The sequence below is a fragment of the Eleginops maclovinus genome, chromosome 3 (genome assembly GCF_036324505.1).
Source record: "Eleginops maclovinus isolate JMC-PN-2008 ecotype Puerto Natales chromosome 3, JC_Emac_rtc_rv5, whole genome shotgun sequence".
Classification (NCBI taxonomy): Eukaryota; Metazoa; Chordata; class Actinopteri; order Perciformes; family Eleginopidae; genus Eleginops; species Eleginops maclovinus.
In genome coordinates this window covers 11,093,412-11,117,056 of record NC_086351.1, presented here as the reverse complement: position 1 = coordinate 11,117,056, position 23,645 = coordinate 11,093,412, and the positions used below count along the sequence as shown (strand labels likewise).

Here is a 23,645-nt window from a genome sequence, read left to right as displayed (position 1 = left end):
ACAGGCGATCATACCTTCCAGCAGTGTCTGCTTTGTTGTTTTATTTTCCAAGGATGTTTGGTGTACTTTGATAGAAAAATGAAAGTTATCTTATAAAAAAAGCCTATCCAAAAAAGGGCTAGACCCTTGGGCTAAACACACACTTATATCAAAAGCCAAACTCACAGAGAGAGATGAATGATATATGTATTTATATATGCAATCTATATTTTCAGATACAGGTGTAAACACAAATGTTTCCCTAAGAACAAAAAGTACTAAAAAACAGAAACACAGAAGTAAAAATCAATATCTTTGCACGCTACTCAAAAGTAACCTTTGGCTTTCACAAATTTAAAAGTACAACAGCATCATCAACATTATCACCATCACCAACAACAAACAACACATAAAAAAAATGATTTTCATGCAACAAAGGCATCTGTGATGTAGGATGATAACACGGGAATGGTTCACTAATGATGCAGAGGGTCAAGTGGGTCACTTTATGAACACACACTCACAGTAAGGCAGATCTTAAAGGTCTAGTTTTCCCCATCGCTGACCTACAAAAACCTAAGCAGGAGTGTGTTTCTCACTGACCCAGCTGTCACTCAGGTATGTGCATGTGTGCATGTTAGATTACATATGAACCCGCTTTAGGGTCTGACGACTAGTTGACAGTTAAGCTTAAAAGATCCCTTCTCATGTTTCTAGAGTTTGGCATCGACTTATTTGACAAGTTCAATTGGATTTAAAAAGAGCTACCTCAGTGCTGTGTTTAAAAAAAAAATTGTATCACATAAGTCATTAAGGACATGAAAACAATAATCCAACATTGAACTGACCAATCAAAAGTCTATGTTATTTACAGATGGTCAGGAAATTACCCCTCCCTCCACGATGACATCAAGTATCTGTGACTATAAGCTGAATGCAAGAATGTGCATCAGAGGAGATTGCCATCACTGGATCTGTGTGTGAATGTTTGTTGGGAGTGTCATTTTTGCAAAGTCTTTGTTTAACTTTGTTTAACTGAGAGGCTTGTGTTAGATTCTCCTGTAGTCTACTACATTTGAATTAAGTACATAAGGTGACTGCATTGAAGTGACGTGACTGCATTGAAGAAACAAGGCACAATTAAAAAGATATAAAAAAACACAACATCATCATCATCACCACGAACTGAGGAAGCAGAAATAGAGAAAGACAAACAATGGCGTGAACTTCTCCCCACTAGATCCTCAAAGTTTGTGAAAACAGCACACTGAGGAACAACATTTGGCTTAACATTAGCAATGCTCCAGAAACATGTATGTCCTAATGTTCAGTTACCCCCAAACCACCTCAGTTTTTTTTTTTTTTTCAAAGGACATGATTCCCTCAAGTGATTGAAAAATGAAGCAACATCACGATTCACAAAATCACCTTACCAGTTACAATGACATATTTGCATCATTTTACAGAGGGAGATTGATTGCATGGACTGTTCAATGTTTGCCTAGGTTTAAAGCGCTCTTTTTTTTAGCTCCTTTGCTTTAAGTCGTGATCCTCCGTAAAGATTTACCCCATAGATTGTCAGTGCAAACACACAGTCAATGAGAAGCAACACGTCAAAATGATACTTCTCTGAACAGACTTGCTATTGTGTTTTTCGGGTGACAACATTGCACAATTTACGTACAAAATCTCTGTCAAACACAATCAGCTAGATACTTCTCCCCTCTAATTCAGGCCAATTTTAATATGCATATTAAATCTAAACTTGCTCCCGATGCTGTAAGCCTACATGATAGATAATCGCTTATAGTTGTCATGGCTTTATCTGCTGTTGGCAACCAATTCATGTTCTTTGGCATGACAGGTGGTGCAGACTGTGTGTGGTGTAAAGGTGTATTTACGGAGGGATTAGGGAGATACAGCTGTTTAGATCCTCCTCAGAATGTCCTAGAAGTAATGAGTCCCAAGATAACAGTAAAAAAACAAAAGGACGTGGTCATTGGCATAGCAGTCCCCCAGTTTTGCATACAGGTTTTCATCATCACCAGGTATCACTCCAGGGGTCAAAGTTCAAAAGTCCTTAAAAGCGGAGTGGCTTGGGGCAGCCACTCCTGATTAGGTTGGAAGCAAACTCGTTTATGCATAATCACCAGGCTTTTTTTGTTTGTTTTTAAAGTCAGGTTTGCTGCTGAAGTGCTCCAGTGACACTTGAAGTGAAGAGTTTATGTCCCGACCTGTGTCAAACAATCATTACCATCCAGTTCCTGTTTTGCCAAATATGCTCCAGCAACAATGTGAGGAGGGAAATCATTTCGCCGAATGAGACAACACGAGGCTAATAGCACTGAAAATCTCATTCAATGTCCCATTAATGCTTCTTTCTTGGTGTTTCAGGTTTTTTTTGTACAAGATTCCTTAGTTAAGTGTCCTTTTTTTCATAAATTGCATGTTAATGTTTTCCTTATAAAAAAAATGCATTTAGTTTTTTCGCCCTGTTTTAAAATTAGCAAAGGGCTCCTCCCTGGTTCACAGTAGGCTGTTGAGAAATTGCAGCGGTGTTTCTCCGTGTCGGAGGGATGCGCCTGAAAGTTGTTTGGGGTTGAGGACTGCAGGTCACAGTTCGGCTTTAGGAAAGGAAAGGAATATGTAGCAACAGCAGCAAGTGTGTGATTTACAGATATTTTTTTGTTTTTTGGCTTTCTTTGCAATGTTGTGTGCATATTTATTATTGTATATGTATGTATGAGTCTTTATTAAGTGTAGTGTTGCTGTGTTTGAAGCATATGAAGGTGTCTTTGTCTTGTGTTTGCTTCAGGAGTGTGTTCATTTGGTGGAGTATTTCATTGGTTCGTTTAACTTTAGGCTCTGCGCTCTACTGGTTGTTGCAGACACACTTCGCTACCAGCAGATACGATGGGGAGTCTGTTGTCCATGTGGTAACTGATCAGGTGACTCACACTTTCAAACCGATGGTCTTTTGTACGAACCTAAAAGACAAAAAAAAAGAGTGTTAAATGCAAGTTTAAAAACATACAAACCTATACAACCATGTGTTAGGGATACAAAATGGCCAATTCTTGCTTCTTCCTCCCCTTTGTATTCTCTTCGCCCCTTGTGATCTCCTCCCCCCTTCATGACTCACCACTCCTTCTGGGTCGACTAGTAGCAGGTGTTTGGGCTGACCCCCCTGCTGTCCCGTGAGGACATACTGTCCAGGTGTGGTTCCAGACTCTCGCACAAGGAAGTCTCCATCGCGGGTCAGAAGCCTCTCTGCTTCCTTGCGACTCAAGCTACCATGGAACCAGGCCTCGCACTGCAACTGCTGCACCAGAGGGGGCGCTGCTGAAACCGAGTTTGGGCCACCGTGTCCAGAGACGCCCAGGGCATCATCAAATGGCTCTTTAGAAAATAAATACACATACATTTGTATTATTTATGCAAATGTATAGCTAAATAGGAAAAAACTCATCTTCTTCCTCTTTTATTTTATAAACAAAATGATTGTACCTTATCCAAGTGAAGCTTATGTATTGACAGATGCATGCTGTATTCTGATAGTGGACTGTGTCTCTAATGTGAAAGGCTTTACGCAGTCGACCAATCATGTAACATAAAATGCCCCTGTAATGGACAAAGGCACTCTAATTCCCTTATCTTCCTCCAAGACTGCCTCCTGTGGGCAGCTCCACTCTTCAATTAGCCTTTCATATGGAATGTAAAGCACACACTACTCTGCTCGTCTCAGTCAATAATTAACCCTTATTCTTTCCACATGGTAAAATAATTGCACATTTGTGCTACCAGTATTCCTGGTCATTTTATTTACACCCCACACGTATGTCATTTATAGGAAATCATATAATAGTTCTTTCAGTTATTTAATTTCCCTGCACTTATTCAGTGTTTGGACAGTAATCCATTTCAGCTTCATTTATCAAGCTGGTGTGATATTACCAACACAACATAAGGATATGGCGTCAGATTAGTCTCATAATACAGAAACGCACACAGAAGGATTCACACTTGTATTTCATGATCCGCAAAAGCATTCACACTTGTATTTCAGGATCCACACAAATGTTTTTCAATGCACACACAAATGTGTTCCATTTCATATAGTACATGTAAATAAAATCAAAATACAGAAAAAGTTTAACATATGTATTTTTGATCCACATGTCTCTCTCCACAAGAAATCATACCCTCGTGGGGGTGCCCTCATGTGATTGGCTTAGAATGGAGGAGACATCTGATTGGCTATAGATAGAACACATTACAAGTACGAATCGGGTGACCGTCAGGGGAGTCTCAAAAAACCCCCACACGAATGCACAGCGATCCATGCACAGAAAGCGATTTGTGTATGCAGGTTCAGCGGGTTGACACGGAAAACAAATGTATGGATCAAAAATACACATGTAAAACTTTTTTCTGTATTTGGATTTTATTTATATGTATATGAAACCAAACACATTTTTGTGTGCATTGAAAAACATGCGTGCAGATCTGACCCCATATAGGGAGACTGTGTAAGCCACTTACTCATGTCAAAAGCATCTCTGTGAGCATTTCCATTAGCTGCAGCCGGGGGACGGGGTTTGTCAACGTTGACGTATGAAGGGTCATCAAACAGTTCTCGTCCCCCTTCTTTGGCACCCACTGGAAGAAGGAAAGGAAAAAACAGGTGAGCGACCTTAGCACAACTTTCCCAGTTCTCGATCAGTCGATAGCTTAGTTACAATTAGTATGTGAGTTGTTGAGTTATGGTACAACATGTTGTGTGCAGTCAAAATGAGCTTGACCTTTGTCCACCAATATGTAATCAGTCCATCGTTGTATTTAAGTGGATGTTTGAGCCAATTTAGTGGTTGCCGTGTATTAATTTAACAAATAAACAAAGACACAGTATTGTTCTACAATTGTGACTGAGTGCTCTCCTAATTGTTCCTAGATGGAAATCTGCACAGTGACTTACAGAGACAGGCAGAGACTCACCTGGAAGAGGCGGCAGAGGCTGCCTGTGGATGTCATTCTGGCCTGGCTGTCCATAAGGCTGCAAACACAGAGGAATAAAAACAAATAATGACTCATAGCCACATGTGGGCATGCTCTTGTGTCTATATACACAAATGGATTCCTATTAATAGGGTTACAAAGGGCCACTTTCAATTTGTCAAGCACAAACAGAGCAACTCATATTATTGCTCTTTCTTTTTCTCTGCTTAGAACTGATAGCATTTGAAGCATAGAGTTCAGTTTTTTAACTCCTCACTAGTCTATCACCTTTTTACTGCAGTATAAGTAGTGTTTGGATGTGTTAAAGCAGTATCTGTTGCATTTTATAAGCACATTTCTCACCAGCGTGGCACCTGGGCGGGTCCTCATGTCCACCAGTCCACCAGGGGGAGGCTGTTTTCCAGGGAAATTATTATAATAAGGGACGTCAGGAGGTGGAGCAGCGTCATCATCTTCTTCCTCCCACGCAGAACCGTCAAACGGAGCCATTCTGAGACAGAAAGCAGTGATCAAAAAAGATAACGTGAAAAAATACTAACACAGGCTCATGTCTTGGGCCTGAGTAAGGGACATTTTTTTGCATTTACCTGTCATGAGGCGTGACCAGTTTGGGAGGGTTCTTTAGGTACTGTTTGAAACGCAGTTCAAAGGCCTGGCCGATGGTGCTGATGACTTCCTGGGCTAAACCCTCTGAGCACTCCAGGATATGACAAGCTAGAGGAGAGGAGGCACACTTGACTAATAAGGAAGCTGCAGCAACATGTACATGAATGCAATATGCACAGAAATATTTGGACTTGCAAGCAAAGACGGCTCCTGGGAATGCATGTGCATTTTCAGCCACACGTGCATGCGTCTTGACTAATGACACATTGGTAGTTATGACTGAATTGCATAGAGAAAATGAATAGTTCTGAATGGAAAAATATAGTTTTAAATATATAATTTTTGAGTTGTTCCTGAGCTAATTGCAAAACAGGGGGTTGTATCTCCATCCATTTTCCACAGTTACACTGAAAATCAAGTCACATGTTCACATATTTTGCATAATAACAAATTAAGCAGAATTTGCCAAACAATTAAAAAACAGTCCTGTTATTTGCCATGCCTATTAAGTGTTCAATGTACTGTTTATTCCTTCGCTCTGCACTCTGAGTCTATAATGTGTCAGCTCTAGTGGGTGACTTTTCAAATTCAAAACAGGGTAAAATATGAATAGAGCCATATCATTTATTTAATAGGATTCATTATAATTTAATAAAACGTCTTGTTCACATTTATTTACAGCATTATACGCAAGTCTTGGTAGATTTTCAAAACATATTTCACCATCCAGAGAGACTAAACGTAGAGAGAAAAGGTGGAACCCATGTACCAAAAGATCGTGGTCAGATTTCAATATGATTTTTTAAGAGCCTCTTTCGTCAGATGCTGCCTGCGTGAAGGTGTCCTTTTTGCTCACCTCTCTGGTTGACTGGATCTTTGGCCACGTATGCTACGTACTCAGCCGTATCCTGAGGGACACAGGTGACAAAGTTAGGAGGGAGGGGGAGAAAATATCAGGAGGAAAAAGTGAAGGGCAGGTTTAAGATAGAAAGGTTAAACAGAAGAATAAGGAAGAAAGAGATCAAGCAAAAGCTGCAGTCTTAAAGTCAAAACAGAGGTTAAAAACTTACATTGAGCTGAAAGAGAAAAAGGCAGGATGTAACAAGATCAATGTTGAGAGAGAAAGACTGCAAACCAGCCAGGCAGCAACAGAGTGAGTGGCATTCATATGAATAGACAATGACAGAAGACAGGAAGGAAGGATATGCAGGCTGAAGAAAGATGGAAAAAGGCCAGATTGAGATTTGAGCTGAGCTAGGCAGTGACTCACTGGGTCTCCTCCAGAGGCAAAGGAGATGGACTGCATGTGATGGTTGGCGATTATCTGTGGAGAAAAAGAGAGAGAGAAAGGGGGGAGAGAGGGAGAGACAGAAGGAGAGCACATGGGTGACATGAAGTATGTGGAAAGTGAGATGAAAGCATGTGGATGGAGAGACAAATGTGGAATCATTACTGGGAAAAGTGCTTTCATTCCATGAAAGCATCAACTGCAGCAGAGATTAAACTAAGTGGGACAGCAGATGGAACACCTTTTTAACAGTCTGCAACAACCTCCCAAGCAGGATCAATAAAGACATCAACACTTGCTAATGCTCCGTGCACAATGTACGGTCTATGTCTGAGGCTTTATTTGTGAATGGATATATGTGTATGGCATGTTTCTCCGTGCACTGCACTATCCTTTGCTATCAACCAAACAGATATAAACATCAGCAGTTATTAACTCATAAGCGGAAGATCACTTCCTGCCCCGTGGCGATGCAGGAATGAAGACGATGGTTGAGACTAATTTGTCCTGCATCCAAAATAAATGAGGCAAACAAAGGGAAGAAGCTTATTACTTCCCTGGGCATCTTCAAAAGGTCACAACACAACGTGCGCTGCTGATCAAATCACAAAAATAACACCTTGAGTTGAGTGGATATTTCTCAAGATATTTTCTTGATGTGTAGCTAGAACGCATTTTTTTTTTGGAACATTTAGTTGCGACTTTATGTGGAATTCAAGCTAACTTAAGTGTTTACATTAATATCAGTGTAAAAGTGCCGGGAATTATTTTAACGAAGCTTTAAAATTGTTTTAATTATCATAGATAGCTTCATATTAGTATATATTCATATGATGAATAATAATCAGGCATTTTACATAGTTAAGCAAGCTTTGAATGACAAACAATATACATACTTAACATTTAAAATAAAACAATCTATATATTTACAATTGTATAAAAAAAATCTTTCAAAAGTACGTTTTTATAATCCTTAAATCCACAGGAAATACTTCAAGCAGAGAGATCTTCAGGTTTGCTCTGCTTCAGTAAACTGCACAGGCTTAGTGCACTCTAGATACCAAACACACCTCACGCTACAACAGAGCTCTAACTATCAGATGCATCTCTGACTCACAGTCAAACCTCTGGAGATCAGTGACAAGTCTTTTGAACACCAAGAGAGTTTTTTTGAGGAAAAATACACAGAAAAGTAGCTTCAAGTGTGAGCTGGTTCTAGTCTTACCTGTTTGCAGTCGGCGGCCAGAAGGTTGAGGCTGCTGGTCGAGATGGTGAGGGTGATTGTCATGCCGGCAAATTGCAGGTTACTCTTCCCCAGGATGGATGTCATACAGCGAGAAGAAGGCTGAGAAAAACAGGGATTTGGTCCATGAGTGACAAACAGGCCTTTTTTTTTTTTTTACTTTAACATGGCATGGTTGTCCATTGAGTCCTCCCAGCCTTTGCATGAGCCTGTGGGTGTATGTGTGGACATGCCAGTGTGTGTGGGAGTGGAAGAACAGCTGCAATTGTAAAAGGGATCCTGTCTCCAAGGCCAACTGTGTCCAATGGACAGTTAGCATACTGAAGGCTGGGCCAAGACTATCACTCACACCAGGGCAGCCCTGTTATGCCAGCCTGTTCATCCCAATCCTCCTCCTGCTCTCATGGCTTTTATCCATATTTACTTCAGAATATTTGGCATACGCTGTGAGAAAAATAGCATCAGGGCAGGATGCACAATGCTCAGCCACATTAACCTCAGTGCAGCCTAATCTGAGGGACTAGACTGCTTTTATTCTAGTTTACATCCTTAACTAGACGTTGTCTGGTGCGCCAGACATTCCTTGTTTAAATCCTACTCTGACAGCAGGCTGCTGGATTTAGCCACCTGTTTTATTTAGTGTTTTGGTAGATGTTTAGTTTCACAGGAACATTGTGCACATGGAGTCTTTACGCAGCAGACTCTCGACTGCATCGGCTTCTCTTTAATGCTTCTCTTGCCAGACTTTGGCTCCACACAAGCTATTACTCCACCTCTCCAGCCTCCCTTGTGACAAGTGGGTGGGAAAAAGGAGACCGGAGAGTGATTGGTAATTACCTGCGAGTAGGCCACTAACCGCAGAAGAGTACAATCATCCTAAATCTGTTTGTGTTTGTGTGTGTGTGTGTGTGTGTGTGTGTGTGTGTGTGTGTGTGTGTGTGTGTGTGTGTGTGTGTGTGTGTGTGTGTGTGTGTGTGTGTGTGTGTGTGTGTGTGTGTGTGTGTGTGTGTGTGTGTGTGTAAGGGAAAGTGTGTGACTGAATAGCCAACTGACCACAGAGTGGACAATCAAGCTAAATCTAGCTCTTATCCCGAAAACCCATTCCCACTGCCGCCTACTTAAACCGTATAAATAAATAATGCCCTGTAAGGGTGTGTTGCTTGTGTACATGTTGTGTACCTTTCTCCGGCGCTGGGCTCCCTTGGCTCCGGGCACGGCCTCGCACACCACGGAGATTGCCTCCCTGAAACACAGCATGCAAGAATCACAATAACATGTCATTAATCCTCACACCTTCTCAGAATCCCAATTATGTGGACAATTAAGCGAGAGCTGGCTGACTGAATTTATCGTCCCTACACTGTGCTCGTCTTTTCCATGGAGACAAACATCACTACGGAAACCAGAAGGAAACCCGCAGGATTCCAGAACATTCTAATATAGGGGCTGGGAGAGCAGCAGGAGTGCACACACACACATACAGCCAAACGCACAGGCAGACAGTCAGACATTAACTCAGTGAGAAACAAGCAAGCAAGCAAAAGAGAGCGGAAGACGAGGAGCTGGAAAATACATATACAGGAGGTGGGCGGTGCTTTGTGTCTGACCACACTTCCCTGTACCATCTCGCCCCCACATGCAGTGATGAGAAATTAAGTGAGCAAAATGGCCTGCCAGTGACAGAGGAGCAGTGTGTAATCTCACCTGGTGACCTGAGTTCTGGTGTTGAAGTCCAGCGCTCGCATCGACTGTAGCACTTCCACGCAACCCATGTACTGAAATGGGAAACAGGAAGGCAACGCATTAGCATCAGACATTTCCTGCATCACAGTCCCATTGCACAGATGGTACACAACAGAGCAAAGAAAGCAATGGTGTTTTCATTTCCTTTTTAGAGTCTAAAAATATGACAGAAGGCTGGATATATGCATATATGCAATGTGTGATTATATATTTTAAGCTGGGGTTTGTAAGAGTGTGCCAGACACTTACCCGTACACTGTAGGAAACACCGGCGCTGGTGACCACACTGTCGGAGTGCAGCCAGCCGCGGGTGGGCTTGTTGACAAAGGAGCCATGGCGCGTCCACTCGTCTCCTCCCAGCTGCCCTCCTTCCACGCGTGCCCTCCTGGACGCCCCGCCCAGCCGGTTCATGTCCTGCAGAGGAGGTCGGGGAGGGGGAGAAGGAGCGGTTAGAGGGGGAATTGGGTGAGGAAAAAGAGGGGAGGAGCTGGAGTTGCTCCTGTCGTCCCCAGAGGACTCAACAGGCACATGAGGCAGCTGCAGCCCTCTTGAGGCCTTGAGTCCAGGGAGAAGAGTGGCAGAGACACCCAGGCGAAGGGATCCCATTCTGGGGAAGAAGGAGCAGAGGGTGGTGGGGCTATTCTCGGCCTGGCAGGGAGAGGAGGGGGGCAAGATGGGAGTGAGAGACGAGGAGGAGAAAGAGGAAGGTAAACCAGGGGAGGGAGTGAGCGGGGTGGCCGGACTGGAAGGAGGGAACGATGATGGATTGGAGTTTGTTTCATCAGTTGAGCTCAACGATTCACTCCGAAAGTGGGTGTACTTGGTTTTTGGAACAAGCTCCATAGTGAATCTGCAGTGTCAGTCTTTAAATCCACACAGTCTCTAGTGATTCAATCAAAGTCTCTTTGTCTCAGTATTCAAAGTTTTTCTCTACAAGGACACACAGCCATCTGTATGTCTCCCTCAGCATAAGAGCGGCACCCATCTGTCTGGTTGTCTGTCCTCCACTCGTTACCAGGCGACAAAAACCCAGCTGCTTCAAAAACGGCTATAGCCACGATGAAAGGAGAATGAGAGGAGGAAAAGTTCTGTGTCCCAGTTAACGGTAGAAGCCGATGAAAAAAGTTTATTTTTTCTGCACCAGTGCATATCATGTTGTCATCAGTTCACTTTTAAATCTGCGTCAAGGTTCATGTGTTCCCAGGGACTGAGGGTGACAGCGTTAGCGCTCCACAAAGTGTTCATCTTGGAGTTTTTGCCACAATGTAAAACAATATCTGTGAGTTTCTTGTCCGGACTTAATAGCCTCTCAGCGAGGGCCTGTTATCCAGCTGTCTGCTGCACCATGGAGAATCAACACAAGTGATTGTCTCTCAACGCCCCCTCCCATGTGTCTTTGCACTGAGGGGTGCGCTCTCATATGTGATGTGTTGACACGTGTGTGAGGCAGTATAAACCTTCCCCTGCCCACAATGCTTCTTAGATTATCTGTGTGTTGTTGTGTGTACATGCGTGGAAGTGTGAAGCAGCTCTATCCTGCTTGACACATGCCTATAAAAATCCTGTTAGCAGCCAACGAGGGGGATCACAAGGGGGCTGCACGCATGAACACTCCAGCAACACACAAAATGCATGAATCCAATTGTTTTTTGATACTTCAGTGAGCACCTGGAGACCTTAATAAAGCTACTAAGGAAGAGAGAGGAGGCTTACTGATGTATGGCTAGTCTCCAACGCAGCACGCTTTCTCTAACACCTACTTTCAAGTGCATCTTAATCTCAAATCTTTCCTGTTTTACTCCCTCTCTTTCTTCCTCCAAATGATATCATGTCCTCTCTGAATGGCCCTGGCTCTCTCCCTCCCTGCGTCACCTTCTTCCTCTTCTTCTCCTCCTCTCCTTTTCCAGATAACTTCTGGCACAGCCTCGTTCTCTGCACCCTTTCCTCCCTTCTCCCTGTCTCTCTTCTCCTGGAAGCCCTCTCTCTTCCTCCACACAATGTAGTCTGCCAATCTCTGTCTCTCCAACGCCTCCGCCCTCTCCCTCGCCACCACTTCCTCTCTCCTCTTCCAGATGATCTCTCGCTCCCCCTCGCCCCCTCCCTCGTATGCTCGCCCGTTCTCCAGGCTGTCCAGGTTAATAGTCCCCTGTATAATAAATTAAAGGTGAGCCCTGTGAGCCCTTTCCACTTCGCCAACCTTAAAATTAAGGATCTAGAGGCCAGGCACGCTCACCTACTTAGACACTAGTAGAAAACTGAAAAAAAGTGAGTATAAGACTGGGCGGTCAGAGTTTGGCCCGTTCCTGACTGAAGTTCCTGATATGGCTAAAACAAGTTAGGCTGCCTTGGTTCAAGTGTGTTTCCAAAACTGGCCACCTCGGTAAAGACGTTTTTATTTTTTTCTAGAGCACCATTAGATAGTGGTAAGCTGACTCTGAGATGTTGTCTGTGTCTAGTACAGTGACACACTCTGCAGTAGCACGGTGGTGATGTAACACCAGAGAATGTAGGTCATTGGCTGATGACGACTACCGGTGGGCTTGTGATGGTAATTAGACCTGAATTGTCCGGTTTGAGCCCTCAACCCAGCGTTCCCTGAATGGTGCTGGATGCTCTTGGGAGTTGAACTCACCAAGCTGTAGAGGCTCAAATAAAAACTTGGATCTGTTGGTATCTCACCCTGTTACTTACTTCCTGCCTGGTTTAAAATAACAAGCCCAGATTGTAGTCAGTTTCCTGAGAGAAGAGCTTAGACAGAGCCCTATATGATATGAACAGGCCACATGTTATACTCTGGAACCTTATCTAAGGCAGGGCTTATCAAGCAGCCGGTTAGCTCTCAGTTCTAGTACACACTACTGTACAGACGCTGAATAACATCCCTTATTCTGCATAGTCCAACCTAGAAGGCAAACAACAGTCTGTTTACAGTAACAGTCTCTTGCAGAGTCTGACAAACAAAACCATGTGCAGCAGCTTGATCTCAGTAGAAGGTAAGGCTACACATACAGTCCTGCAGCAGGCTGGCTGGCCTTTCAGTGCCGTTTCCGCACCCGTTATATTTACAGTCTCTTGACCTTTGGTCCACGAAAGGAGAGCAAGATTTACACCACCTTGCCTACACCACTTACACAACACTTTGAATCCGAAGTTTCAGTAATGCAAAGTGAGGAGGTTGATTTTTCCACACACTAGCATTTCCGAACTTAACTGTGTTCAAAGAACTACGCACCAGCTTGTAGTGGGCGCTGAATGCATGGTAAAGGAACAGTCGCCCACACCGGTCTAGCACCGCAGAGGGATTGTCTAGCGATTCTAGCTAGTCATCCTTCTGGTCTTGGCCAAAAAGCACCATGGAGGATCGAGTCACACTAACACACTGCCAGCTAGGCTGGGATGATCTCCAGAAAACTGTAAAGAAGTATGGCTGGAAAAAGTCACAAAAGACCCCCTGTTTTTGGACAATCAAAGAGCAGGCAGAACAAACAGCATTGTCTGTCACACCCCTGATTAAAACAGAAATGAGTCTTGAGAGGGAATTAGTACTTAAAAAAAGGCAAAAGATCCTAAATGAACACAAGAGAGGAAAATCCACACATATGCTGACAGTCTCTATGAGCAGACTTGACAATGCCTTGCCCCAAGATGTTTGACTGCACAGAACACAGTGTAGGTCAGGTGACTGCAGGGGAATTGACCCTCTACATGAGGATAAATCCTGACTCACCTACACGCAGACAGTCAGGGGAACAGTCTGTCACAAAGAGCTATAGTAATGATCGTGATTAGTGGCACGGCAGCTGCACAGAGTGACATGTACAAGTGACACCAGCACGATAATCTCATTTATGCAGTCATTCCTGATATTGGCAGCTTCACTGATGAAAATGGTAGTTGCCGTTGATAAAAGGTGAGATCAGGACAAGTGGGGCTGCGCCGATTCACACTAGACTAAAACACAGAATGGGGAGGGGGAGACAGGTGACCTGAAACAACCCTGATATCTCGGAGACTGCTGCGCTCCGAATAGACAAAGGATGTCTAGTGAAGAGAGAAAACATTCCTGTAAGAATGAAAGTCTCAAAAAAACCTGCACACAACCATGCACTAAGTTGTTCTTATCTACTAAATAGACACAGTTATCCTAAACGAACAGCACCGGTTTAAAATACAAGACACAAAAAACAACTTTGAATCTTGGTCTGTCTGCAGCTGCTGCCCGTTGCCATGGCAACAGACATTAAAAAAGAGATGCCTGCGGAGGAAATATACCGTCCGGACAACCACAGAAATCCTCAGACAAAGAGATAACTGCTTTGTCAAATCACATGACGGCAATTAGTTGCTGCATCAAAGGCTCCACATTGGAGCTTGTTTTCCAGCCAACAGGAGGAGAAAACGAAAGACTCAGAAAGATCGATAGGTTACAGGAAATGATCAAAGTTTGACCGGCGTCGCGCCAGCCATAAAACCCAATCAATGTTGACCTCCCATGTCGGCTGCATGCACTGACTCCGACTATGACATGCAAAAAAGTCGGTTATTATATCAAAAGAACAATTATCACTTTCCTAATTACAGTATCAACAACTACACAAACACGCACTTCTAAAAGACAACAGTGATGTTTAGAAAAGTTGCATAAAACCCTGAATATTCTCGGCAGCAGCTAACAAAGATTGTATAACGTCCTGCAGAATATGCTCAAAGAGAATAAAAAATCCTGTCACAAAGAGTCTATGTTTAAAAAGACAAACAGAAAAGTAATTCAAATTGATTCGGTAAAGGGAGACTAATCAAGTTTTTTGTGAATGGCAAAGCATAAATAGTTCCTTTTTGGTTTAAAAAGCATACAGTTGAAAATCCATGGTGATTCATCTAAAGCTGGGCTTCTTTTTACACATGAATTTTTAAACAGCCTCAGACTGTCCGGTCATCCGTCCTCTCCTTCCTCTTTCTGGCTCTCCGTCCGTCCACTCCCTGAAAAACGTGTTTCTCCTCTTGTCCGCTCTTCCGCTCGATTAATTCACAAAGTCACTGCCGGCAGCTCCTCTCCATCTATCCTCTCCTCCGTTTGGCTGCCTCCTCTTCTTTTTACTGCCCTCCTCTCTCTCCCGCTCTCAGCAGATGGTGTGATGGCAGTGCTGCCAGGATGGACAATGGCACTCCTTCATTGTGCTCCTCTTCTACCCTCTCGTCTGTCTCTCATTCCCACTTTCCTTTCACCTCTGTCTGTTAGAGGGACGTGCACGCTGTCTGTCCCCCCCTCCCCTCCTCCCAGTCTGGGTGATGCTGCCTCCCATTTTCTCTCTCTCTCTCACACACACACACTCGTGGCTGCTGCCTCTGCCCTCCCCACCTCCCTTTCTCGCATCCTTCCTGTCTCCTCCCCTTCCCCCCACCTCTCTGCAGCCTCCCTCATTTAACAGGGTACATGTGTATGCACAGTAAGATGCTGTGCTCCTGCACACTAACGCACACAATCCAAGGGGGAGATGTGGCTGAACGAAGGAATGGGGGGGGGGAATGTGTGTTTGTGTGTTCATGTTGGCTGGTCAAGTCTCCTCCCTTATTCATGTTTGGTAACCTGAGAAACAGAATAAAATAGGAAGGGAAAGGGAGAGAGGGACGATGGAGACAAACAGGGAGAGAGTTCATCCTCCCTCTGTGGGCTGTGCAGACTGTGACATGAGGTCACTCTATTTAACCTTGATCAAAGTGGACAAAACAAAAAAGAAAGACAAATATGTTCATTCACATAATAAACAGTCCCTGTTATCACTACAACTAGAGCACTCTAGGGGGGAAAAGGACAGGCAATTACCAGGCGAGTATAATAACAACAGAGTGATTCTGTAGAGGCACACAGAAGCAGAGATCCCAACAGAAAGGTCCTGACATTCAAGCGTTTCTGATAAGAAGGCAGAGTTGTGGAATGCAAAAGAAACCACACATAGGGTGACGCGGGGACACAGCAGAGTGGATAGCAAGGAGTCCTCAAATGACACCCCAATATTCAGTCCCTGCAGTACTACGTCTGGCCACTACACCATCTTTGTAGTGGAGTGGCGCACAGAGGTTTGTGTGAAGGAGGAAAAACAGAGGACTGCAGAGACCTGGAGTGTCATTTGAGGTAACATCCCCGTGAAGCACACAGTGAGCAGCAGGACCCTCCACCCTAACCTGCACCATGCCTGTAACCAGTGAAACACGTGACACACTGTGGCTTAGGGTTGATAAAAAGAGAATATTGATTTTTTTTTTTAATGTATCTTTATGTGCTATATATTAAACTACTCAACTGGCCATTTATGAGTTACATCCAACTAAAACTAACGCAGTCTAAAGCAATAATACCACAAACTTCAGCTTCCATAATTATAAAGTTGGATCAAAACCTTTCTTAAATGCTCTGTAGACCTTAATAAATGCAGGATTTCTTGGATGACTCTAGTATTAGACTGCATTTTTTAAACTAGGTGCAACTGGAAGCTTAGTGTAGTTAATGAGAACTCACTCAAACCGCTAAAGATTTACATACACAGGGCTGCACAATTACTCATGAATACACACTGTGACTTAAGTTTCCAGTTTCACGCCAGTGTACATTACTGGCATGTTAGCTATTTTTGTATTTTTCCGTCTGGGTCTGGCAATATAATTTAATATACTGTATTCAGTTTACTGCATAATGTGCTTTGCTGAGAATCTGTTGAATATTGCTTCTGCGTTCTGCTGCCCCTAAAAAACCAATATAAATGGGTCACAGAAAGCAGCACTTTTTCATTTTGGTCTTAAAACTTCAGAATTGAATACAGTTGAATTATAATGAATTGAAAATAGTAAAGCAGGCATATCTGGCGGAAACTTGATTCCATTGATATATTGAGAATTCTGAATTATTACACCACTACTAAAAACTGCAGCATGTTCATAAAAACGACTAATATTTGGAGCATTTTATCTGTAATCATGCAGCCCTTCATGTAGTCACAGTCAACCGAATAAAACACCCTCTTTAAGATAAGTGTGACAAATAATTACTTCAAGGATTGTTTATTTACTTTTGTACAGACTTTGAGCTATCCTTATCTCTGAATAATATATAAAAACCTATAACTGATTTACGTTCCAGACATGATGACCTTTTTATTTAATATAACATTGTGTTAAGAAGAAACAACCCTGTTGCCATGGTGTCACGCTGTGTTTTTGATTAGCTGGTTATATCATTTGAATGTCTTACCATATGTTCCATTGGCCAACACAGGCTGCCTGTGAGTCTGTGACCCTAAAAACACCAAACTGCACATCAGCATACTGTACACACAAAACTCAAGGAGCCAATCACAGCGCCAATCCAATGCCGCCCTTGCAGCTATGTGCCTCCCAGCATGCTTTGCTCCCAGGATCAGCTGTGGAGAGGGTCATGTGGGACCTCCTTGATATAAACAGCCCAGTCGGTTCAGCACACAGAGACACAACATTGACATAAGGCAGAGCGAGAGCAAGAGTGAGAGGAGAGAGGCAATAATCTAGTGTGCGTGTTGAAACAGACTCTGTGGAATGAAAGGAATTAACTAAAAGGACTGTGTGTGTGTGTTGTATGTTTGTGTCTCAGCTTGCCCAATGCGAGTCCACCAGTGTGTGCATATTGTTTAAATGCAGGCAGTACATGAACAACTGTAAAAGCTGCATCTAGTCAGTAAGATGAAACAGTCGGAGACAGGCCGGGACAGAGCTGAGGATCTAAAGCAACCGCTGCAGGGCCAAATCTGCTGTCTGCTTTCATACTGTCTGTGTCTATGTGTGTGTGTGTGTGTGTGTGTGTGTGTGTGTGTGTGTGTGTGTGTGTGTGTGTGTGTGTGTAATCTGATTTGTCCGCCTAACTCTACACTAGGTCAAAGAAAATGAGCATAGAGAAACTGGGCCTAGTCTAACATCAGTTAATATTATGGAGACAAGAGAGACAATGATGAAGATGATGAGCACAGAGGGAACAGCGGGAGAAGGCATAACTGACAAAGGAGAGCATCTCTGATTGGAAAAGATATATATACACACACACACAGAGACACACACGTACATACAGACAGCAAAATGGCAATCACATTTTCAAAAATTAGGGGTGAGGGTGAACATTAGATTAGACAGGCATTCAGCAGGAGGCCTTTCTGCTGGTTTCATAGCTCACCACGTACACAGCAAACATGTGAGCTGGCTATTTTGGGTCATGCCAACCCCCCCTCCACCACCCCCTCTAACCACACTCCCACATCTCTATCTCCTTCCATCATTCCGTTCCTGCTGCCACTCTCTGCCTCCCTTCGCTCCCTAACAACTTCCCTCTCACTACAACCGTTTATTCGTCATAAACAGCGTTACTTCTTCACTTCAGTTCCCCTGTTAATCTTTAACACTAGATTGTGTAACGAAAAGTAATACAACTGTTAAGTGCCAAGAGTTAGACTGGAAAGCTTTGTCAGGTCTGGTTTGCAGATTCCATGATCCTATATCCTGATTCAAGTCATAACTTGTATAGCCAATGTTATACTATTTAATTTCAGCAGTTTCTCTACTATGTGTGGTGCGGCTGTTTGAGCTAAAATATTAAAAGCCGTTGTGTTTGTTTAGTGAACACAACGCTAAAAGGCAAGGTATCCAAAGTGCTGTTTTAACGTAACGTTTTATAACAAATATGTTGCGTGAGATTTACATTTATTAATTTGGCAGACAACTGGGTTGGCGATCACAAATAAAAACACATATGCAAAAGCAGATCAAAGAGAAGCTTTGCTTCTGCATATTGTTTTGTATTGATACCATTATCAAAGAATGTAGAACAACACAGACTCCTAGTGTTTTACTATTGCATAAACTTAAAATCTGACCTTTTTTTAGGTTGAGCTAAAAATGAACACAACTCATAGAAGACTCTGCAAACATTAACAAATTCAATCAGGAAAAGAATACTAAATGTACTTCTTGTACGTTAGACATGAGATTGTGTTATCACATTTAAATTCATCTTGCTTATGGTTGTATTTTAGCTAAATATGGTAAGCTATTGAAATAACAATATGGAGAAAAAAAACAGATGAACACAATATTATTGACCAAAAACATTGATACTAGTGTTTGTAAAATAGTGGTGGTTTGACTATTGACTAAAAGATATTAATCTGGTTGAGAAGGGTGATATTATTGGCATGCATCAAGCTAAGAAAACATCTTAGGAGATTGCTGAAACTACTAAAATCGGGTTAAGAACTTTCCAACGCATTATTCAAAACTGGAAGGACAACGGGGAAAACATCATCTTCTAGGAAGGAATGTGGTCGGAAAAAAATCTTGAATGATCGGGATCGGGATCACTTGTGACATCACATCATCACAGAAAAACAACAGTAAAACTTACGGCTATGTTTAATAGTGAAAGTGAGAGCATTTCCACACGCACAATGCGAAGGGAACTCAAGGGATTGGGACTAAACAGCTGTGTAGCCGTAAGAAAACCCCTTGTCAGTGAGGCTAATCGGAAAACGACTTCAATTTGCTAGGGAGCATAAAGATTGGACTCTGGAGCAATGGAAGAAGGTCATGTGGTCTGATGAGTCCAGATTTACCCTGTTCCAGAGTGATGGGCGCATCAGGGTAAGAAGAGAGGCGGCTGAGTGAGGCAGCCATCATGCCTAGTGCCTACTGTACAAGCCTGTGGGGGCAGTGCTATGATCTGGGGTTGCTGCAGTGGGTCTGGTCTAGGTTCAGCAACATTATGTGCCCAAAGAATGAGGTCAGCTGACTACCTGAATATACTGAATGACCAGGTTATTCCATCAATGGATTTTTTCTTCCCTGATGGCACAGGCATGTTCCAAGATGACAATGCCAGGATCCATCAGGCACAAATTGTGAAAGAGTGGTTCAGGGAGCATGAGACATTATTTTCACACATGGATTGGCCAACACAGAGTCCAGACCTGAACCCAATTGAGAATCTTTGGGATGTGCCGGAGAAGACTTTGCATAGTGGTCCGAATCTCCCGTCATCAATACAAGATCTTGGCGAAAAATGTATGCAACTCTGGACAGAAATAAATGTTGTGACATTGCAGAAGCTTGTGGAAATGATGCCACAGCGAATGCATGCCGTAATCAAAGCTAAAGGCGGTCCAACGAAATATTAGAGTGTGTGACCTTTTTTTTGGCAAAGCAGTGTATAATGACTTAGAGTGTTAAGGTGAATAATAGAACATCTATAAATCACAGCACGTTACTGTAATTCAGCCTTTAAAACCAAGAAAAGACTAAACTTAGGCTTTGTCAAATTACATTATCCAAAATACAATAAACAGTCATATCATATTGTGTCATTTATTGGTTTATTGACCAGCCCTCGTTTAAGTGTTGCTTTAAAAAAATGTAGTAGTAGTGCAATTGTATCTACACAAATAAAATAAAGACATTTTAAAGGCCATATGAGTCACAATCCTATTGGTGATGTATTGTTCTAAAATGAGTATAGGGAACAATAAAGGGCATAAAACATTGACAACACCTGATATTAACCCTAAAAGGTGAACTTTATTGGCAGAAGTCACTTCAATATTAGACCCATCACATAACCTGAGGCTAGAGTGGAGGAGCACTGATCTGAAAAGACGACATAACTTCTAAAAAATGCAATCAGAGCAAGCCGATCAAAAACACCATTAACTGTCACTTCAGTGTGACTTAAGTTCTGCTTTTGTAAATTACGAAATCCAAGCTGTAGTCACTTCTCATTTCAGGGCAGGACTTTAACCAAAATGCCGTTTATGTACCGTAACAAGCATGTTGCACTCCAGCGAGCAGTGCAGGCATGAGTGCAGCAGGAAACAAGCTGAGGCTCAGTCCCATTGTGTCGAAGTAGAGACGGACAACCACATACTATGACCTCAATAACACACTCCTACAGTTGGTTTCCCAGAACACACATCCTCACACACATACACAATCACACAGACAAGCATACCCCCACACACAGGTCTGCGGACAAATATCGTCCATACATCAGACAGAAACAAACACATCTTCACAAAGACACACACACACACACACACATTATGTCCTGTCAACAGCCTTGATGTGTTTAAGCAGCTCAGTACCTCACTGTGTTCTTTTTAATCAATAGCAAAGTATCACAAGCCTAAATCAGAGGCTAAATGCGTGCGAACATTCACTTATTACAAAAAATATTGTATGTCTGTGTGTGAGTCAGTGTATGGATATGTGCACACACCTGTCAAAGTGAAGCTGCAACAATCACAAGTGCCACGCTGTGCCGTCAATCAGGACGAAAGCTGTCACTGTTGACTTGTACCGTTTGAGTAGAATTGGACAGATCCAATTTTAATCAAATGGATTTTGGATTGTGCCAATGTTGTGATAGAGTGACCGAGATTCTCCGCTGTGACTGACAGACTGCGTTTCGGACCATCTTTGCTGTTTGTGTTGTGTTTGTTTGTGTGTGTGTGTGTGTGTGTGTGTGTGTGTGTGTGTGTGTGTGTGTGTGTGTGTGTGTGTGTGTGTGTGTGTGTAGCCTAGGTACACATGACTTGTTTGTCTGGGTCTTGACATGTGTCTGAATCGACCATTTTTCGGATCAGCTGTTGATTGGACCTTCTCTTCCCCTCCATTTCATCAGCGGAGATAACTTCCTCCATATAATATCATGTCAGGGGGCTGCTGGTGTGAGCGGTGTGGCTGACCCTGATAAGAGCACTGAGCCCACTGCTTTCAGTCGCCTCAATCATCCCCCATACCCTTGAGTCCCTTTCCATAATAGCCTGTCTGTCCTTCACTGGTTCATGGTGAACTTTAACTCTGTCATAGTGACCCTGTTTCGACAGATCTGAGGTGTGTTTGGCTGATTGGTGTCCATGGATACATTTGGAAGAATGGTTCACTAAAGTTGTAACTTCTCTGTGGGATTCTGTACAGATTTGTTTGTGTGCACTGATAGGCTGCAGCTTATCTCACTGGCAACTTATTACACCCTGAAGAGATTTAGCTCAACTCTGACAAATGTCAGATAATGGTGATACAATTGTTCAAAGAGATGCAAATATATTCAGTTGGTTGTGACATAAAACAAAAAAACAGCATATCATCTTTACATTGAGATATAACAGACAAATGTTTGCTTTTTTTTAATAAAACACTTATCGATTATCAAATAGTTGCCTATTAATTTAGGGTAAGGTCCACTAACTCAATAATGAATCATACAGCTCCGACTCATTTTTGAGAAAACTGCTTTAAAACAAAAAGGCATTTTAGTGAGCTATTCGCTATTCATGAAAGAGGCATCAGCTTTAGGCCACTCAGTTGACTTTTCATCATTGTCTATTTAAAACTAAGTACAATGCAAAAACAGTGACTGTGCTGTGTTTCTACAGTGTGTTTTCTTAGAACACCTTCTGGAACTTAGTTTAAATAACAAACCCTGAAAACTTGTCTGACAGCGTGAGCACGAACACAAGTTAAACATTTATGCTAATATTTGCACAGCATAGTTGTGTCCTGACTGAGCAACATTCTTACAGTAACCCGACAGGCTTCCCTACACGGTGTCGTCTTATTATAACACAAGGCAGGACAATGCTTCCCTGCGGGCACCGTTAATGTTGAAAGTGAACAGCTTCCTGAAACTTTTGAAGTGTACAATAACTGTGGTACACTGAAGCAGACCAAGCAACAGAGTACCATGCCCCAAAAAACTGTGGTCAACTTTAACGAGCAACTTACCAGCTCTCTTCCTCCCTTTCCCTCGAGTTTGCTCCTCCTGCCCACCAAGCTGCTGCTTCAGAAACTTCAGCTTAATTTCTTCTAACAGGACAAAGGGTCGATGATTCTTTATCCCGCCAGGCGCCTCACAGTTTTAATAAATTTCATAAGAGATTAGTCTAAACTTCTTCTTTCCTCTCCCTTTCCTTCCTCCTCCCCCTGCCTCCCCGTCCTTGGTCACGACAGAAGCCACTTCCGCGAACAAATGGCAACGTCATCTGGTGTGTGCGTGTGTGTGTGCGCGTGTGTGTGCATGTGTGTGTGTGCATGTGTGTGTGCGTGCGCGTGTGTGTGTTGCCCTTTCTTGCACCTGGCCCATTCAGTGTATATTGCGCAAAAGTAGAAAACCCAAACTGTGACCCAAAAGTTTAAAAGTTTAACATTTAAAAATGTTATTGGGTGAATGTGATCAATTATTTATTTATTATGATGCTATTACCAAACAATATTTGTATGAAATATTAGGGAAGATCAAGCTGAAACCTTAAGCAGTCTGATAACAGTTCTGCAATAAATCCTACCCTTAAAGATTAAATTATTGTTGTTTTAGTTGAAAATGTGTTAAGAGTGTTTAGGTATGATCATTTTGGAGTAAATAGGTAGTTATCCAGCCTACACACAATGATATGAAATAGAAAGGAATCCAATTAAATTATTTCGTCTTTTCATGCTTCAAACCAGCTTGCTTGTAACCTTCAGTGGTTTCCTTAGTGCCCTAATTTTTGAGTTGTATTATCATTATGTACATACAATATTTAAATGACTGTGAAAGCCAAACTGTAAATAAGATAAAATACCCATAACAGGTAAATAATTAACACTTTACCTCCTCTAGCCCTACTCATTTGCACCCATGGTCTTTACATACATTTTCTTTGAACTTTTTTTTATACTTCATAATTTATCTTCAAATACAAATGTATTCTCAGGCCAGTGCTGAGG

General features: G+C 42.6%; 1 protein-coding gene across 3 annotated transcripts; it reads right to left on the bottom strand.

Annotated features, from left to right (window-relative positions):
• Window positions 1-174: 174 nt before the first annotated feature.
• Window positions 175-22,883, bottom strand: shc1 (SHC (Src homology 2 domain containing) transforming protein 1). 3 transcript variants are annotated; one of them, XM_063879356.1, is made up of 14 exons: window positions 22,665-22,883; window positions 17,122-17,166; window positions 10,125-10,289; window positions 9,837-9,907; window positions 9,312-9,375; window positions 8,115-8,234; window positions 6,872-6,925; window positions 6,458-6,509; window positions 5,583-5,709; window positions 5,338-5,485; window positions 4,975-5,032; window positions 4,522-4,638; window positions 3,122-3,378; window positions 175-2,966 (listed from the first exon to the last, which is right to left on the bottom strand). In XM_063879356.1, exons 2-14 carry the CDS (start codon window positions 17,131-17,133, stop codon window positions 2,838-2,840), a joined length of 1,374 nt encoding a protein of 457 aa, XP_063735426.1. In that variant the 5' UTR covers window positions 17,134-17,166; window positions 22,665-22,883; the 3' UTR covers window positions 175-2,837. The 3 variants fall into 3 exon arrangements, with proteins under 3 accessions (XP_063735426.1, XP_063735429.1, XP_063735425.1); XM_063879359.1 differs by lacking the exon at window positions 17,122-17,166; XM_063879355.1 differs by lacking the exons at window positions 17,122-17,166; window positions 22,665-22,883 and having other exon boundaries at window positions 10,125-15,128.
• Between the last annotated feature and the right edge of the window lie 762 nt (window positions 22,884-23,645).